Source organism: Bradysia coprophila, unplaced genomic scaffold (assembly GCF_014529535.1).
Source record: "Bradysia coprophila strain Holo2 unplaced genomic scaffold, BU_Bcop_v1 contig_476, whole genome shotgun sequence".
Classification (NCBI taxonomy): Eukaryota; Metazoa; Arthropoda; class Insecta; order Diptera; family Sciaridae; genus Bradysia; species Bradysia coprophila.
In genome coordinates, this window is record NW_023503727.1 from 3,468,688 (window position 1) to 3,489,550 (window position 20,863).

The 20,863-nt window shown below is 33.9% G+C and overlaps 1 protein-coding gene across 5 annotated transcripts in view; it reads left to right on the top strand.

The window, feature by feature from the left end:
• LOC119082722 (teneurin-m) overlaps positions 1–20,863 on the top strand; it is a 536,832-nt gene that overhangs the window by 482,344 nt on the left and 33,625 nt on the right. For all 5 annotated transcript variants that reach the window (XM_037192307.1, XM_037192305.1, XM_037192306.1 and 2 more), the window contains one exon: positions 20,457–20,717. In XM_037192307.1, the coding sequence (XP_037048202.1) occupies positions 20,457–20,717 (261 nt within the window). The remainder of the gene's footprint in view (positions 1–20,456; positions 20,718–20,863) is intronic.

The following is a 20,863-nucleotide window of genomic DNA, read 5'->3' on the forward strand; positions in this document are numbered from 1 at the left end:
AAGGCGCAATCACAATATATGCTTTTGGCATAGCTCCGTGTAAAGTATTCAAGTATTCCACAAGGTGGAGACGAGCGAAGATGCCTTGAGAATTCCGTTTATGATATTATAATGGTGGTGGAGGTGGTGGTGGCGGTGGTGGTGGCGGTGGTGGTGGAGGTGGTGGTGGCGGTATTTTATTCCGTTTCACCAAGGCAAAAAAACGATTTATTTATATTTCTATACGCCACATACGTTTCTGACATTTATATTTCGCATTTTATTGGATTTTCGCGAAAAATTTGTGCGTAAATTGGATTATACAAAATTGATAAGCATAAGCTTTAAATCACACTTAAAGGCATTACATACGAACTCCTTTACTTCTGCATACATTCCGTTCTTTTCATCAACTGAAGATCTGTTGAAGGAACGGAAATTTCTTACATTTACACATCAGGCTGATGAAATATCCAGATAGTGAACAGATATCAGCGCCATCACTATCATCCATTATGTCTCGGCGTATGCCTCTCAAATCTACAGAATATTGAATTAGAATGTCGCATTAACATGCTTCACATTCGATTTTGTCATTGATAAACGCAATTAAAAAAAAATATTCCGTCGTCTCGGGTTCAAATTAAAAGCAACGATACGATAATCCAACTGTCTAGTCTAGTCGTTTACAAATAATGAAACCCTCTTCTCACTCAACGCCATTGATTTATCAAACAGAGTATTTCATTAAAAGACCACAAATTCTATTAAAAAGTCACAAACAACACCAATGCTATGTTTAGACTTTATTATACTTCTTTGTGCGATCCTTTATCAAAAAGAGTTCCTCAGACTAATTAAAAAGCAATATCATCATTCAAAATTAAGAACGAATCTCCCCCCAACTTCTTCATTTTCTTATTTGCCAGCCCAGCCAGCTACGCTACATAGCAGTAGCTCTGGAGCACAGTCTACATTTCTGTGTTGATTTTCTGTGTTAACATGGTATATTGTTACAATTGGAGTTCGTAAAGAGATTACTTTATATGATTACATTACGCTTTATAACACTGGGTTGTTGAATCTTATGGTGAAGCGGAGGTTGTTTTTTAATATTTGAATGTTAAGTGCAGACGTTTGTGTTGTCGTTGGAATGTTGAACGTGCTAAACGGTTTTCAATTATTAACAACAAAATAATTTTCTGTTGAGATGTTTATTCGACGAACGGAACAGGTTGAAATTTCAAGAAAATTGGGTATCGTGGAACATTTTACTTCACTGTGAACTATTTCGATTTATGGTCGAATTTCCATAATTTTTGTGTTCAATCCCGAGCGAGTGTTTTCACACTACAAAATAAAATTGATCAAAGGGTGCAATTGAATTAAAAATGATATCAAAGGCACTGCATTGGCCTATAAATACGATGTTAAACCATCAAATAAAGCAGAACAAATACAGAGCTTGAACGGACAACATGCCCTAAATAAGGTGTTTGTTTCTCAAAAGTAGTCCTACTGGCGCTTTCGAGCTGGCGAGAATATCATACCAGTATAATCGTATAACTAATAGAGAGACCGGAGCAGAATTTATGCAATCGGCTGGTAGCCTTTTGCCTCTGGATTCAACATTTTGCTCAAGCAACTCGATTACAATTTAAACAAGCTCATCATTTGCTATCGACAACAACGATAAACTAAGTGATGATCTACGAATAATCATGTTTTTATAGTTAAAAAGGAATGCTACAACAAATGAAGTACAAGAATTTGTATGAATAACTTTTCGATACTTTAATCAAATGAAGTAATAGATTTAATGATGTATATTTGCCGTTTCTAAAATGTCAACAAATCAATAGATTCAATTCAAGATGTTTTTATCTTAAAAGATTCATAAAATTCTACTTTATTCTTCGAATTTTCTTCGAATTTTCTTCGAATTTTCTTCGAATTTTCTTCGAATTTTCTTCGAATTTTCTTCGAATTGTTATTGGAAATTATAAATTTTTAGAATATCCATGGAATCTCTTTTGAAAGGTGACCTTTTTGGACGCAACTTTTCACAAACGTCAAGCCTATCACAGGATATAAACATTCAGCCTCCAAAGTTTTATACAAAATCTTTTACTTCAATTGTTTTAATACAAGTTTTTTTGCTAGAAAATATAAATTACCAGAAATTCATCGCTTATTTTTGTCAACGTTAAAGATAACAGATGGTTTGACGTGCTACTAATCTCGCCAATCGTTGTATTAGGTAGGCAAGCTTTAAGCGTGCAACTTTAAAATGTTGCTGCAAATCATGTAAATCATTAGTGAACGAACATAGTGAACGTTCCAATTACTCCCTTTTTTTCTGCTCTCACTCAATTGCAATTCATATCGTACAATAACAAAACCAATTACATTTTTGAATAATTCTTTTCAATTTCGATCCATTTTACATATAATTACGAAAAAAATGTATAATGAAAACAGCCACTAAATTAACCAAATTTATTCTGCAAAAATTGTGTTTTGTGTTCAACTCCATGCATACAATAAAACGGGGAGTAACTTGTACTATAATTTCTTTTTTTCTCTCTCTCTATTTTTTGAATAGCATTTTTCACACCCCAAAGCGCTATCATTATTCGTTACATTTTATAACACTATTTAACGAGCCATATGAAATGTATAATAATATACGGAGATTCGTATGGGGGGTATACATACATTTTACCATCGGATAGTCATAATAATTGACATAACAGATTGGGAAGAAAATGCACACAAATATATCCTGTATGTAATGCGCGCAATTTCATTTTTTTTTTTACTTCATTGCAATTTGAATCATTTTTAACGTTGGAAATGTATTCTTGAAAAGTGTCACATGTGGATATGAATGCAGAATGAAATGTTGTTGCAACAAGAGGGAAAAAAAACTGTTTAGGCGGAACGCAATAATGGCAAAGTTTAAATTTGATTTTAAATGAGGATCAGATGTTGTACACGCTATTGTTAGACGGATGGTATCATTAAAAGGTAAAATAAATGATGATCATCCGATATGGTTTTGAAGTATAGCTCTGAATATATGTTCACTGAATCGAGGGAAGTAAAATGTACTCTGCAGATGTATCCACTCTGGGTACACACGAACAGGGCTTATTTTAGAGAATTTTAATTCTGAAAATTACGAAAATTCTGAAAAAATTCCGAAAAAGTTCTGAAAAATTCCGAAAAATTATTTCAGAATTTTTCGGAACTTTTTCGGAATTTTTTCAGAATTTTCGTAATTTTCAGAATTAAAATTCTCTAAAATAAGCCCTGCACACGAAACTGTATTGAAGGTACAAATTGGCAAATAAATCTGAGCCGTTCACAATTCAATACTTCAATTTTCAATAACACAATCAGTTCAGAATACCCCGAAACGGTTTCTTGTAAATTGAAAAGCAGATAAACACACACACACACACCGTGGCGCTCAATCGTTATCAAGTAAAATTTTGCAACCAAATTCACAATTTATATAAATTGCCATAGTCTAATTTATGAAAAGTATGTCTAACTTTCAAGTATAAGTTTTTCAATTGGCAAACATAATAAAATACCAGGAATTCGTTAAAACAATACAATTGTTCCGAATAAAACTTTTCCTCCAATTCAAATATACCCTGAGAAATTGTAGTGGAATTCGGGTGAGAGAGAGGAAGAAAAAAAAAACACACAACCGAAACTTTAACTATATTATGCAATTGCGTGCACCCGAGCAATTGATCCCCATTATAGCACGAACATACATCTATCTATCTGATAATAATCAAATCATTAATGTTGCCCATATTATACGCGATTATGTATATGATCATAATTTAACGAAAACAACGAAAATATAGAAAAAAACATTCCTTGACTTTCCCTTGAATAAACAGAAAAAAAAATCGTGAAATAGAAGTGAATACAACAAAAAAAAAATGCCACACAAGACCATGTAAATTACAGTAAAAATGAAAAATAGAAATGAATAAATTAACTCCGAAATAACTTCTTAAAACAATGACAACACCAACAGAAAAAACATTATTTTTAATAATATTAAATATACCCGAACAACGACTTAGCAATTAACGACAAATATTATCATAAATTATTGTTCTTGTGTGTTTGAATGTAATTCTTCTTTTTTTTTGTTCTTCCACTCCGTTCATGAAATTTTTATGTATACGATGATGATTGAAGCGCACACACCACACACATCATATCATAATAACCGAATATTATTCATGTTTTGTTTTGTAATATTAAATGTGAACGTTTTGAAATTATACTGGGTGATTGTCTGTGCATATATATATATGTTTACGAAACATATATTCAAAATGATGATGAGCCTTCCGTTTTTAGTGGTACACAAAATGTAAATTTTTCTATTATGTGAAGAAAAACGATTTGATGGTTTCGGTCTTTTTTTTCTACTGTGTCTCTCTCTCTATCTTTTCAAAAAAAAATCGTAAATGGTTTTGATATGATGAGTTTAAAGAATGCTGGTGCCAATTTAAATTAATCAACTTTTTTTTACTCAATTTCAACATTATTATCGAATGAAATTTGAATTGTGCCTTAATCGTCTTGAAGAGAAAATGTGCTGTTGCGTAGATATTTCTCTATCTTTTGGATTATGATTAATGGTGATTCATGACTGCTGTTAATTCGTTACATTCGATGCATTTACGAGCTCGTGCAGAATTTTTTGTTCCATAAATTTGTTGAACAGAAAACATATTACAAGTTACCGATACCCAGGGACGATTTTCTGAGAAAACATTTTTTCATATTTCCTTTAATTTTCCAACATTTTCCAAAGATTTTCCATATTTTTATCATTTTTTTTTGGAAAATGTAAATTTAGGGAAAAATAGTAAAATGATTTCCCGAAATAGTCGCTGTGGGTTGCGAAATCAGTCCATATTATTGACATATTTACCGAAAATTTACCGAAAATTTACTGAAAATTTACCAAAAATTTACCAAAAATCTACCAAAATTTACCGAAATTAAGGTAAACTTCGTTAAATCCGGTATACATATTTACCGATAATAGGCCCTGATGCTGATATATCAGCTTCTCGATAAGCTGCATCCGTTCAGACGCCTCTGCTAATGACCGAAAATTTACCGAAAATTTACTGAAAATTTACTGAAAATTTACTGAAAATTTACCGAAAATTTACCGAAAATTTACCGAAAATTTACCGAAAAATTTACCGAAAATTTACCAAAATCTACCAAAATTTACCGAAATTTAGATAAACTTCATTAAATCCGGTATACATATTTACCGATAATAGGCCCTGATGCTGATATATCAGATTCTCTATAAGCTGCATCCGTTCAGACGCCTCTGCTAATGACCGAAAATTTACCGAAAATTTACCGAAAATTTACTGAAAATTTACCGAAAATTTACTGAAAATCTACTGAAAATTTACTGAAAATTTACTGAAAATTTACTGAAAATTTACTGAAAATTTACCGAAAATTTACCGAAAATTTACCAAAAATTTACTGAAAATTTACCAAAAATTTACCAAAAATTTACCAAAAATTTACCGAAATTTAGATAAACTTCATTAAATCCGGTATACATATTTACCGATAATATACCCTGATGCTCAGGGACTAAAGTAAGGAACAAGTGTATAGGCAATTGGCGACAGTGCCCCTCAAAGTGGCGACACTGCCGTCGACATTTGCCACCACAGAAATTTCACTGTATTTATGGTGAAACCGTTTTTCTAACTGAGGAGTATATTTACAGCATTTGACCTCCCCATATGGCTCTAATCACCATGCAATTAATGCTTCGACTGAACTCAACAATTGAACCAATGCAACTACCAACAAAACTTGCGTCAAGAAAATTTAAGGATAAAATAAAAATAAATTTAAAGACGAAAACCGAATCATTCGTTAAATTTTTTGAGTTCTGACGTAAAATGCCACACCATTAGCGGTCAAGACTTCTAAAGTTTGAATTACCACGCCAAAATTCTAACTTCAAGTTTGCAGATTTATCTAGATATTTCCCGGTCAGTTCTTCCCGCTGCGCCGAAAGAAACGTCTTCACCAGAACCCGAAGAATTAAAACTACTAAATTTCGCCTGCATCGCATTTTTCCTTTAAACGTTTTTATATACCTAAATAATTATTTGCTCGAATCAGAGATTCACTTATACTTTAAGAGTTGTGCAGTTTACTGTTTTTGTATCATCAAAACTAAGTATTAAAAAAAATCATACCTAGGACCTGAAAAGTGCGACTTATGAAAATCTGTCTAATCTGTCTGTCACTAAAAATAAGGCTCGGAACGGGTCGGGTTCGGTCTGACCGGAACCCGAACCTGTTTTTGACCCGAACCTGAATTATGATTTCAGGTTCGACCCGAATCTGACCTGAACCTGAAATTTCAATTTCGGGTTCGACCCGAACCTTACCTGAACCTGAATTGGTTCGACCTGAACTTGACCTGAACCTGATTTGTTATTTCGGGTTGGACCCGAACCTGACCTGTTTTGACCTGAACTGATTCCTAATTTTGTATTACGTTAATTTAAATACATTTTTTTAGAATTGAGCGTCGATTGAAACGAATGGACATCCATGTCTAACATTAAATTATGGGACACTTAATTATGCGACAAATAAAAGTGTTTGAAACTGAAATGCTAAATATTTTGAAATGATTTTTCGTTCACTTCGCTCGTAAGGCCTGTCTTGGCACGAAAATACTATTATCTTATTGTTAATTGTTATATAAGTTACTCGTCTCAACTCAGTGACGAAAAGTTGAAATTTCGTTGCAACTCGGTGATAAAAGCTTTATAAGGCAATGCGATGCATGCCTGCGGCCTCGAGTAACAATCTAAACATCTAGTGCGGCCAGTAAAAATAGCGTTGATACAACCTTGTTTACACCCTTCCCTGTATACAACAGCTACAATCACAAATATTCACGCATATACTATGACAGAGTTAACGTCAAATTTAATTCCCTGAAAATATGCGTTAGAAAGAAAGCCTTGTATACAATTAGAAATAGTTATTTATACAACCGAGTGATAAATCCTTTTTCAGGCACTAGATATGTAGATTGTCACTCGATGGCGTAGGCCGAGTGTGACAATACACATAGTGTGCCTAAAAAAGCATTTATCATCGAGTTTTATACAACGTTTTTCGCAATAAATGCAACGGAAAGTCCTACTTTTCGTCACTTGTTGCGAAAAGCTTGTTTTTGCATCTCTGTGACTGAAATTAGCCATTATTTGCGTGATTTAAGTGTCGTATAATTTCACTTTTTTCACAGCTAAAAGGAGTGCAAGAAACGTTTTCTTGCACCGAAAAACAGTGCGACAAAATGTTTATAACATTTTAAGATACAAACAATGAATTTGGTGTAAATGAAGTGGAATTTGCTATTGAGTTTTTCATTGCGATTGTATGCCTTGCCTATGCCATATTTGAATTGTGTATTTTGATTAAAACATGCATATTTTAATGGTTTGTATAGGAATGGTTGATTTCTCTTCAGAATTGCAAAAAACGTAGTTTTTACCACGGTTCATACCGCCGTATTTTCGGTCAGATTCATTGAGTTGCTTTAAGTTCAGGTCAAAACAGGTTAGTTCGGGTTAACCTGAAATAAAAACTTCAGGTTCAGGTCAGGTTCGGGTCGAACCCGAAATGAGAAATTCAGGTTCAGGTCAGATTCAGGTCGAACCAATTCAGGTTCAGGTCAGGTTCGGGTCGAACCCGAAATGGTAATTTCATGTTCAGGTGAAGAGCAGGTTCAGGTCGAACCTGAACTTAAACAGGTCAACCCGAACCCGATCCGAGCCTTAACTAAAAATAGACAGATTTAGATTTGGCCCCTTCAAAGCAAAAATATGGGCCCCTGACAAGATCTGGCTACACCGAAAAAAATCCTTATTTTAGTCCCTGCTGATGCTGATACATCAGCTTCTCGATAAGCTGCATCCGTTCAGACGCCTCTCCTAATGATCCATCGTAGTTAGTCAACGTAAAAACACCCGGTCGGCAGACTCACATAGTTCTACAATTGCGACGTAGTTCCGTTATCGTGAATTCTATGTTAGACCGAATATGATTATTAAATTAGTCACAATAATTGCTTAATATTTCCCCAACGATGTCAACTATTCACCAGAGTCGTATACATAACACATCTTGAAATTAGCTAATTTGCAGCACATTTATAAATTCTAACCTGAATACCCTCATCTGACTCTATATATTATCTCCGATACTATTATGTGTGTGTCCCATAATAAATCTATTAATGCTACGCACACCTCTGATGGTCCCGAGCACAAAGAGAACAGTATGTGTATATATACACTGGTTATATAGACAAAACGATGCACATACATTTATTGCGAAAGATAGCAATAATATTTATACCTCGGACCAATTCAGGATGAGATGTAATTGTTAATTTAATTGATTGCATGCGATAATTGTCTGTTAATTTGATGGACATGTAAATGTAACAATAATTTGAATTTGAATTTGTGGTTAGGTAAACCGATCAGTTTATGATGCACAGTATATAAATGTTAGCCACATCGATTTTATTACATTTCGGTTAACCTGAAACATTTATACATACGTGTCCCAAGTTGGATTTATTTATTAACATATATATATGAACTATGCAATGCATAGACATCGGGTCACCAGACAGAGACAATATTTATTATATATATACACTTACCCACCACCATATTACTATGCCATATCGATATTTTGAGGATTGTTTCGGTGACCTAATGGACAAAAGAATTTATAGCAAATAATACACCACAACAAATACTGCATTGTAAAACATATTTCGCTGCATCGGAAATGTTGTAACGATTTTGTGTATCGTGATTACACTGTCCCGTTTAGGTACATTGAATTACAGTTCGGGATTAAATCCGTTGACTTTGGAATTCATTTTAATTTGGGTGGTTTTGTAATCTGAACATTTTTTCGGTCCGATTTTTATTCGATTCCTGTGTCAGACAATTCCAAATGGCTTCATAATTTGAGTAGTTGCAGTGTGTTTTCTGCGACTGTAACGATGTACATACTAAATGACTCGTATGAAAAATACAATTTATTTTGTGTGCACATAACTAGCCTACATTTAGGCGAAATATCAATTAAACACCTAACTTGTCTGCATACTTCAAGGCGTGGTTAGGAAGTTACGTTAAGTGGGTGGTCCAAATTGTACTGATTGGCCGTAAAACAGGCTGCTAGTGAGGTCTGTGAACAAATCAAATCAAACTAATCCATTTCTAATAAATTGTCAAAGAACTGTTCTCCGACATAAAAACCTGAGGCGGAGACTTTTGGGATCAAAAGTCGGTCTTTTCCATCTGTCAAAGGTGACGTTTTAAACGTCAAAAGTCTAAATTTACGAAAAGGTTACTCAATCACCGATTTTTTATTAATTCTATTGTACTTATGATTCAATTCAAGCACACCAACAATTTTGACCATTTTTTCAAAACTTTGTACTTGACGTTTAAAACGTCACTTTTGACAGATGGAAAAGACCGAATTTTGATACCAACAGTCTTGTACACTTCAATTTGGCAATGGAAACTCCTCTGAGGATTCAATGATTTTCTGAGGATTTTCTTTACCGTTTTCAATCAATTCAAGAATTTTTTAAATATTCAAAGAATTTTCTTAAGCTTTTTCATACCGCAGGTGAGAAAATAGTGATTTTCTGACCTCAACTGAAATTTCAGTGGCCTTTGTAGTAAAAATGAAGTTTTGACCTCTGGAAAAAAGGAAATTTCATTTCCTTGTATGGCTTGTGGTGCTCGCTACGCTCTACAACCAACTTCCTCCAAATTAAATTTCCAGTTTTTTCCCCTTTTTTTCTTCGATTGACAAAGGATTTTATAGTTCATTCGCCCCTCGTAAATCGTAAATTTCATTTAAATAAAAATAAAAACTCCATCGACTATCATCTTTTCACAATGCCTTTCGATCGAACATCGCTGAATATTAAACATGATATTCGTAAATTACAAAGCGAGCGTTGTTTTTTATTGATAAGTTATTTCGAAATAAAGACGTAAAATTACAAGCTCAATACAGTTATTGGCATTCAACCCATAACGAAATGTTTATTTGAAAAATGCTAACAATCAAAGCACATGATTTCTTTCTTTGCCAACTTAAACGATATTTATTTCCATAAAAATTACAGAGTACGACGTAACATAATCAAAAGCAATTCAGTCGGAAAGATAGGGAATTGTGTGTACGCCATCTTTGTTGTGTATGGTAAATATATAATGGAAGAAAAGAAGATGTCTACCATGCACCAGCGCTAGTTAGCAGTTACTTCATATTTTCGTATTATGTTCGACTTTTGTTATTGTAATTTCAAGTGCATTACGTAATCGATGATGCATTATATGATGGTAATTGCAAATTGAATGAACGAATGCAAGCGAAAAATAATTTTATCCGTGCAAAGCGAATGGAATTCGAAAATGTTGTAAAATGCATTCCTCGTCATATCCTGTTTCAATAGATTTACTGCGGAACATTTATTTCCTTGTTAGATAATACGATTGCATTTTCATAGAATTTCACTGCTTTTATTGAGTAAAATCGAACTTTTATAACAATTAAATCGAATCGAACTTCGTTCTACCTCTTCCATTTCGAACTTCAAACCCCTTTTTATGTGCTTCGGGTATTGACGCATTGAATATAAACAAAAGAAAAAAATCGTTCAAAGAACATTAAATAAAACGTACTTTCCGTGCACATATAAACTGAAAACGAAGAGAAAATTATAAAAATCTTGTTGTGTTGATTAGCTGAATGAGACTTTTCTCTTTTCGCTTAAAATTAGCAAAATGGTTTTTGATTTCTTTGTGTTTCATATTAAATTTCTAAAGTTGTTGCTTTCAACATCAAGGAGTGGTCGTAATTAAATTGATATTGATAAGCATTAATGAAAATTAAAGTTTCTCATGCTTTTTTAGATTTATTAAATCACAGTCATCGACAGCATTGATAAAAAATAAGCGATACAGGTTAACGTCGTCTTATATAGCCACAATATCACGTTCAAACAAATGAAGTAAAAGATTTTTTTTTTTCAAAATCCCGGCGAACGTTGAACAAAGAAAGTAATAGATTTGATGATTACATGGCAATATTCTCGCCGTTGCTAAGATGTTAAATCTCTTAGTAAATCTGTCAACACCTCAACCCAAGTTTACACTGACCATATGGTGAAATAGGAACACCTATTGCTGTTCTTAACTTTTCGCGCAGAATTTCCTAACCTGTCACACACATCAAGCATATTAACAGTTTTACTATCCAAACTATCACTTCATTTGATCGAAAATTTTCACAGATTGATTTCAGAAATCTTTTACTTCATTTGTCTTGAACATGCTTTTTGCTATATAAGACGTCATTATTCAGAACTTGTCGTTTATTTTTACTGTCGATAACAGATGTCAGCCGTCTGCAACAGGTTAATTGTAGTTTTTTTACTTAATCTGAGCTTTCAACACCCGTCACATTACACCCGTCACATTTTGTTAGTCAGTCCGACCCTTGGCTCAAACAATTGAAATCGAACCACGGTTCGTACATTGTCCTCAGAATACAGAACAGATTCAGTTTGTACAGTGATTGACTGATAGGAATATGTATTGTATGTAATGACTATCATCACCATTGGAAATCTGGTTTCTTTTTTTAAAAAATAATTGAAAAAAGAAACGATCTAAATGAACGCATCATAGATTGTTATTAGGGATGAATTGATGCATACAGAAAAGAAAATATTTATTTTAGCAGATAAATTATGTATTTTCATATTCAAGTAAATACATCCATCTAAACCATACCCATGTTAACATGTTAACTAATCGGAACGACTTGAATAAACAATGTCGTTTTTTTGTTGTTGTTTAACATAATTAACGTTTTAGTGCACGAGAAAGCAATGTGAGCGTAATTTAACATCCGCTTTTCTCCCAAAAAAAAAGTGTAACAAACATATCCCACATTCAAAATATCATTTCTAAATTTCTCCTTTTCGACAAATTATTATTCCAATATGGGCCGTGTTAATTCTGTGTTTATCTTAAGAAGACGAAAAAAAAAATCAATTTTTCCAATTACTATTTAGAGCATGTACTTCAAGGGGAGCCGTGTTAAGACATATTTTTTCGAGTAAATCGTTTAATTCCATCTGGTAAAGATGTGGGAAAATTTTTGTATATTTTGTAACAATAACAAATTTTGATTAATATTTTGTTCGATAAATCGGAATGGAATTGAAAATAATTCTTTTTTCACCGATTTTGTAATTTTTGTTTTCTTCTTTTTCGGTTTAAAAAAAAATCGAATTAAAATTTTTTTATTTTAAATCCAGAATTATGCTTTTGAAAATTTTTATAATTTTATCACTCGGTGTGATGATATTCAGTTTGGAGCATGTTATACATGGTGTTATTAATAATACGTGAAATAAAATATAATTTTTTTTAATCTAAACTGTTTTGTAACACCATGGGATACTTTCAGACTGAAAATTGAGATCGATTTTGAAATGTGTTTTTTTTATTCGTCTCTCTCTCTCTCTCTCTTGTCGGTTACACTCGTCTCGGATGTAATGTGGATACAAATTCATATGTTCTTATTAAAGGTATAACCAACAAAAAATGTTCACGCTTTAATTAGATTTTTAACAGACAATGAGAGTCGTATTTCGTTGAATGAAAATTGTTTTATTATTTAGTTGTGTTTTAAACGATTTTTTTTTATTATTCATCTGCTGTATAACATTCATGTATATAATACACACCAAAAGTATCAAGTAGATTTGGGTGTTGGTTCATAATTTCATCTTTGTGCCGATGTTTTCACGGTTTTGATGGTTCATTGAGTATGAAAAAGTGCTTTCGGAGAGCCTGTTTGAATGTTTGACTGTTTCGTTAATTTTTTTTTTTTTTTGAGAATACAACACTAAGTATTATACGTGATCCTAATGCCGATTAAAGTCTTTAATGATTTGTTTTAACGGCTTCCATAATGTTTGTGTAATGTCGGCTTTGAAATTTAACAACCCGTTCGTACATTCAAATTTTGTGCTAGACTAATTTTTAAATAATTATTTGTTGCTGATACGACTTGTTATGTATAATCGAGTACATATGTACTCGATTGTTAATTCTTTATAAAAAATAATCAAGCAGAGGGGGGAAATCTGTTACTTCTCATGTTTCAAGAGTCACTAAAAGTTTGATGTAAAAAATCTACTCCTTCATTAGTTTTACCATGCATTTTGCTACATAAAGACAAACCTATTGAGATCTTGTCAATTTCGTCGTCGGTGTCGATGACAGATGGCTAGATAACAGATGGCTAGATAACAGATGGCTAGATAACAGATGGCTAGATAACAGATGGCTAGATAACAGATGGCTAGATAACAGATGGCTAGATAACAGATGGCTAGATAACAGATGGCTAGATAACAGATGGCTAGATAACAGATGGCTAGATAACAGATGGCTAGATAACAGATGGCTAGATAACAGATGGCTAGATAAAGATAAACAGATGGCTAGATAACAGATGAGATGGCTAGATAACAGATGGCTAGATAACAGATGGCTAGATAACAGATGGCTAGATAACAGATGGCTAGATAACAGATGGCTAGATAACAGATGGCTAGATAACAGATGGCTAGATAACAGATGGCTAGATAACAGATGGCTAGATAACAGATGGCTAGATAACAGATGGCTAGATAACAGATGGCTAGATAACAGATGGCTAGATAACAGATGGCTAGATAACAGATGGCTAGATAACAGATGGCTAGATAACAGATGGCTAGATAACAGATGGCTAGATAACAGATGGCTAGATAACAGATGGCTAGATAACAGATGGCTAGATAACAGATGGCTAGATAACAGATGGCTAGATAACAGATGGCTAGATAACAGATGGCTAGATAACAGATGGCTAGATAACAGATGGCTAGATAACAGATGGCTAGATAACAGATGGCTAGATAACAGATGGCTAGATAACAGATGGCTAGATAACAGATGGCTAGATAACAGATGGCTAGATAACAGATGGCTAGATAACAGCTCGCTAGTTATTTCCTACATATAAAGTCTTAAAATGATTTGTCTCAACGGAAATTTTTAATATTTTAAGAATTTTTAAATATTTTTAGAATTTTTCGGATTTTCAGAGTTTCTAAGAAATCAATTCTTAAAAGTCTAAAATTCATAGATTTAAGAATTTTTCCGAATTTAAATAATTTTTGGAAATTAATTCTTGAATTTTCTTAAAATTCCTAATGTTCTCAAATTTAATAATTTTCAGAATTTTTAAGAATTATCAAGAATTATCACGAAGAGATGCTCTGTGCAGAAACTTAAACACTTTTTGAAGACATTTACCTTCCTTGATCGTTGAAAGAACATTTATTAAACAATTTACAAAAGCAATCGTTCAATTAGATTGCGTTTTTTCATGGCGAAAACTTAATGGAATAAGTACCGGAAAATGACTTAAGTCATTATCGTTATATTTAATGCTTAGTTTCCTCTTACCAAAAAAAGTACTCCGTGTGAGAGACAAAATTTTTCAATTTTTCTTTGTTTATTTGACAGCTTGCTCTCTCGGCGCTCTAACGGCTCTCTCACGGAGTACTTTTTTTGAGTGGAATGGGCACTTAATAGCATAGAAGATCTAAGTGATGATTGCATCTATCCTAAACATTGATTACAATCGCTCTGAGTTGGTCAATTTGCAATAATTGAATCGAGTTTATTGTTGGCCGGATACGAAGCACGAGCTCTCTACTCTTTCGGGATTTTTAACCCATCTGAGCGATTTGTCCGCGCATTTGTTATGTTAACAAAATTGATAGTAACGAAGTCCCGGTCCTTTCCGTACAGAGAGAGCGTACGATTCGATCTCTTGGATCGATTAGATATGAGATCTCATACAAAATTGCCGCTGAATTCGATTTTTTTTTCATCTCTCTTCTCTCATTTTCCTCCAGTACATATGGTACACAAACACGGAACAGCATCAAAACGATTGATAGTGACTTGAAAAACGGTTATGAGATGACTTTTTACCATCAATAAAAAATACGAATTTTTATCGATTCATTTCGGGGAACATTTGGGCTGAATGCGAGAAATGAATGAATATATTGTGGAAGCTGTAACTCAAATATTTATGAAGTTCGCAAAGGAATCTTGCATACATGATGTATAAAAATGAACACGAGAGAGTGAGAGGAGAGCGAGCGGGTTTTGTATTTCGGGGTTCAGAATTTTTCTGCATCTTTTCGATTCTTTTCTTTGCTAAATGAAATAAAAAGCAAAGGAATATATTTATGAAGTTAATATTGATTTTTCGTTGCGTGTTTATTTAACGTTGAATAAATATTTATGGTTTTCAATATATATTTTATATATGGCGAGGCAGTACATATACATCTATATATACAATATAGTGTACATAAGATCGTGAAGGCGGATTTAAGTTGATTAATTTTTTTTCTCTCTTTCGGTTTGTTTCATACAATAATATGATGATGTTCCTCATGCGTTCCTCATGGCAAATTCCGACATGAAAACATATTTCGTCGTGCAACAATACGCCTCATTTATATTTTATGGTCAATCTCTTGTGGATGAAAAATATACTTACAATTCGAAAAAGCTAAAGAAAAACCCGAAAAAAATATAAACCATCGGGGAAATCGATTTTTATGTGGGGATTTGTGTCAATTTTCAAGGAAATTATTATTGGGGTTCAACATTTTTATTTTCAATTTTCTATCATTTAATGCTTGGTGCCTTGGCTTTGGTGTGGTGCGGAATTTTATAAATAAATTATTTTCCGTTTGTTCACTTTTCTTTCGATTTGTTGTGTGTGTGGCACAGAACTCTGAACAGCAGTTGTAAACTTTGCTTAATTGTCAGGTTTTGATGAATATTTGAGCTTTAATCTACTCATACCAAATTGTATATTCTAACTGCTACAAATTGAATCGACAATCAGGTCCTAACATTAGAAAACGTTTTTGATGAATAAATGAAATTTAAAGAAATTTTACGAAATTTAGTGCAATTGAGATAAATTAAGTGAAATTTATAGAAATTTCGTATAAAACTTAGCGAAATTCGGTGAATATTGTTGAATGGAATGTTGGAAATAACTAGCGATTTAGCCATCTGTTATCGACAACGGCGACGAAAATCATTGACAAGATCTCGATCAGGCATGAGCGCCGCCGAAAATAAGCCGCCGATCATGCCGCCGCCGGCTATTTTTGAGCAAGCCGCGCCGCAGCCGAGCCGGTGTCAAAAACACGGTTCAAGCCGGCTTGAAACGGCTGGAAAATGAAATAAAGATTTCGAAAGGTGAATGGGTGAAATAATTTTGAAAACCGAGATTCCTGTTGATCCTAAGCAGCTCAAGTTTCTTGAATTTTCATGAATTTTCCAGAATGGTATATTACGTCCTCGCTTCTAAGTTTGTTGTTTTGGCAGGTATGACCTTTGCGGAACGAGCCGAAGGCGCACAATCAGTTAATTCACAAATTTGAGAAAACTTTATCGATCGATGCGAATTTTCTCGATTTTTTTTCTTTTCAATTTTTACTTGATTTTCGTGAGCTTTCGATTTCTTCTCGAAAACCATTTTCTTAATGAGTTAAATGAGTGTACCGGAGCATGATTTTCCATTTAGTTCAAGTTTTGAGGCAATAAAACTTGACGTGTTAGTGAACCTTAGACTTAGAGACTTGCTTGTAACAAGACCAGTTCCACTTGCACTTTGAACAACCTAATCTACCTACATTTTCGCTTTCCGTACAATTTATTTTCATGCTTACTAGTTCATTTTCCATGAATTTATCGAAACGTTTTTATTTCGAAAAAAAGTTAAAAGGAACCTCCAGCCGAGCCGTTTTAAGCCGGCTCAAGCCGACTTTTTCGCCGCCGCCGAGAAATTTTTTTCGGCTAGCCGCCGCCGAGGTTTCTCCGTCGGCGCTCATGCCTGACTCGATAGGTTTGTCTTTATGTAGCAAAATGTGTGGTAAAAGTATTGAAGGAGTAGATTTTTCAAAACTTCAAACTTTAAAACGTTTAGTGACTGTTTAAACATTAGAAGTAGCAGATTCCATCTCTCTGCTTGTTTAAAATTATTTTTTATAAAGAACTGAGGTTTTGTTGAATGATTTTCCGATTTCGACGACCAAATACGAACCACTGTTTATATCCGTGAGATTTGTCGAGAAACTCGCTGCATAAAATTTCACTTTAGAATTGAAGTACTGTAAAGCTACAACGGATTAACCACGATGAAGCTGTAAAAAATTCACTCGCTTTGAACACCCGATGAAATTATTTAAACGAAAAGCTCAGCATATTTCTCATTAATTCCAGAAATTATTTTCCAACTCCAGGAATAATTAAGTCGTGGAAAACTTGACGACTTTATCGGTGTATACATATTCAGATTGAGCTAAATTTTCCATAAATTACAACTTAATAAATTTACCACCCTCAATTAATCACAAAATGATTGATATTTTCAATGCATGGTACGGCAAACATTACAATCGTTAGCTCCATCTCATTGAATTATAACGCTCCAGTAAAACAGACTCGAAATACATATATTCCATACATATAATTTAAGTTGCCCTGAAGGGACACAAAGTACAATCAAATGCACACTTTTCGGATCATCCTGACATTATACATATAGAAATTTCAATATAGAGAATATATATATATGGCGGCGTGTGTGTGTATGTATATACATATTTCATCTGCACCATAAACACATTCATTCATTCAATCCCCATGTATAAAATGAATGCTGTGTTATTATTGCAATTAAGTCACTCAAAAGTAAAATTAATTGTCATTGAAAACAAACGAGAAAACTTTACGTCATCCAATGTAGAGCAACTTTTCCAACCCCAATTTTCTCATGTAACTGTGATTGTCATATATTTTAAATAAATTTATGGGAAGAGTGTGAGTGTGGATGGTTGTTATTATTAGGTTCGCTCTCTGTACAAAACAAGTACAAAATCCATATTATAAGATGTTGGGGTTTTGGTTCAATATTTATATGTTTGCACATTGCTAAGTTCGGTGGATGGGGGTTGTTCTAATTGCGGAAACGTTTGGAAAAACAGTTTGAAATTTAGAAGAAAAAGACAGATTTTCTCGGATGCAATTGCAAGAGTGGATAATTCTGACACAAGCAGAAGTTATTGAATTGAAACAAGGAGAAGTCCCAGGGCGACGTTGCTGAAAAAGGTTCGGCTTTTACTGTGAACCAGGCATGAGCACCGCCGAAAATAAGCCGCCGATCAAGCCGCCGCCGTCCATTTTTGAGCAAGCCGCTCCGCAGCCGAGCCGGTGCCAAAAACACGGCTCAAGCCGGCTTGAAACGGCTGGAAAATGAAATAAAGATTTCGAAAGGTGAATGGGTGAAATAATTTTGAAAACTGAGATTCCTGTTGATCCTAAGCAGCTCAAGTACATTTTGAATTTTTTTTTTCAAAATTAAGAAAATTTTGAAAATTTTCTTGAATTTTCATGAATTTTCCAGAATGGTATATTACGTCCTCGCTTCTAAGTTTGTTGTTTTGGCAAGTATGACCTTTGCGGAACGAGCCGAAGGCGCACAATCAGTTAATTCACAAATTTGAGAAAACTTTATCGATCTTTGCGAATTTTCTCGATTTTTTTTTCTTTTCAATTTTTACTTGATTTTCGTGAGCTTTCGATTTCTTATCGAAAACCATTTTCTTAATGAGTTAAATGAGTGTACCGGAGCATGATTTTCCATTTAGTTCAAGTTTTGAGGCAATAAAACTTGACGTGTTAGTGAACTTTAGACTTAGAGACTTGCTTGTAAGAAGACCAGTTCCACTTGCACTTTGAACAACCTAATCTACCTACATTTTCGCTTTCCGTACAATTTCATTTTCATGCTTACTAGTTCATTTTCCATGAATTTATCTAAACGTTGTTATTTTGAAAAAAAGTTAAAAGGAACCTCCAGCCGAGCCGTTTTAAGCCAATGAAAGTCTAGAACAGGTATGGTCGATCGACGAATTCGTCTTAAACGCACTCACATTTTATGTCAAAATAATATGAAAATGAGTGCGTTTAAGTACGAAAATAAAATTTTTATGTCCTCCGGGCGGACAATAGACCATACCTGTTTTACACTTTCAAGCCGACTTTTTCGCCGCCGCCGAGAAAATTTTTTCGGCTAGCCGCCGCCGAGGTTTCTCCGTCGGCGCTCATGCCTGCTGTGAACTAGACATGGTGGTTTACGAATCGTGCAAAGAATTATAGTTTCAGAAATGTCATTATTCTGCCCTAGAACACATAAAAACCTTAGCACATTCAAAATAATTGCGGCTTGTCAACTTTCGTCACCCTGGACTTTACTTAAATAGTCGAGGAATACCTCCAAATAAATTTCTAAAAATCTAGAATTCAGTTTTGGATTTTTAGAAATTTATTTGGAGGCATTCCTCGACTATTTAAGTAAAGTCCAGGGTGCCGAAAGTTGGCAAGCCGCAATTAATTTCAATGTGTTAGTACAAAAGAGATGCAAGGTTTGGAGAGAGTAAACGTATGAAATTCTCTCACAAAATCTTCCATCTCTTTTGCACTAAGTTTTTTATGCATTCTAGAGGAGTACTCCTTCCAATATTCATAATGTCTACAATTAATCTGGAAAGATTTTATTTAAATGAAATGTCGACTATCCGATTTGGTCGTGCGAGCATTCCGAATGACAAATACAATGTCAGATGACGTGTTAATAGAGTGAGCAATGTTAAAAATGTAACAACTTTTTAGTAATGCGCGTGATAACGTCAAAATGTAATGGGTTTAAATCTCATACACTTTATAAAAAGTTGGTTGCGATGGTTCTAACGGTAGGGTATGATTGAAAATGCACGTATAGCTGTTATACGGAAAAGCGCACCCACAATAACAATTTTAGATTTTATAAAATGCTGTTGCGCCATAATGCACAATGCTTGTATTATGTCACACTAAATAGGGGATTGTTTCTCAATTCATAAGCCTCATCTTGACATTAAGATAAATTTATCTCTTTCGTCTGTGCATAATAACCCCTATATTAAACAATGCAAAGTATAAAGAATGAACATTGATCATGACAAATAAAGGGTTGCGTTGTTGTTGTTGGTCGTGTTGGTGTTTACAGTTTTGTCTCCAAAGTATTTATAAATCCGAAAAAAAAATAAATTTCAAAATCAATTTTCGTTCCAAAAATTTGAATCTAATTTTTTCCCCATCGTTTCGTTTCAGATATAAACAAAGGATCACCGATCGACTACAAAAGTGGATCGGCCTGTTCGACGCCCACGAAAGACACACTAAAAAGTTACGATAGAAATTATACGGGACCGGTGCTACCGCCACGCAGTGCAATGTGTGGAGCACCATCCCATTATTCAGCGCCGCTGAACTTCCGGAAAGGGTTAGCCGCAAAATGTACATGGAAATGCACGGCCATTGTAGTAATCCTGCTGAGCGTGGTGCTGTTGTCTGTGCTTATCTTTGTTGCAGGTAACTATTCCGATTTTACTATTCTTTCGACTATGCAGTGTGGCAGTACACACACTCTCATTTACATCGTATATGTGGGCCCTTTTTGGTGAATATATATATATCCTAGCCCCAAAGAATGAAACCTATTTCGGTGTGTTGCACAT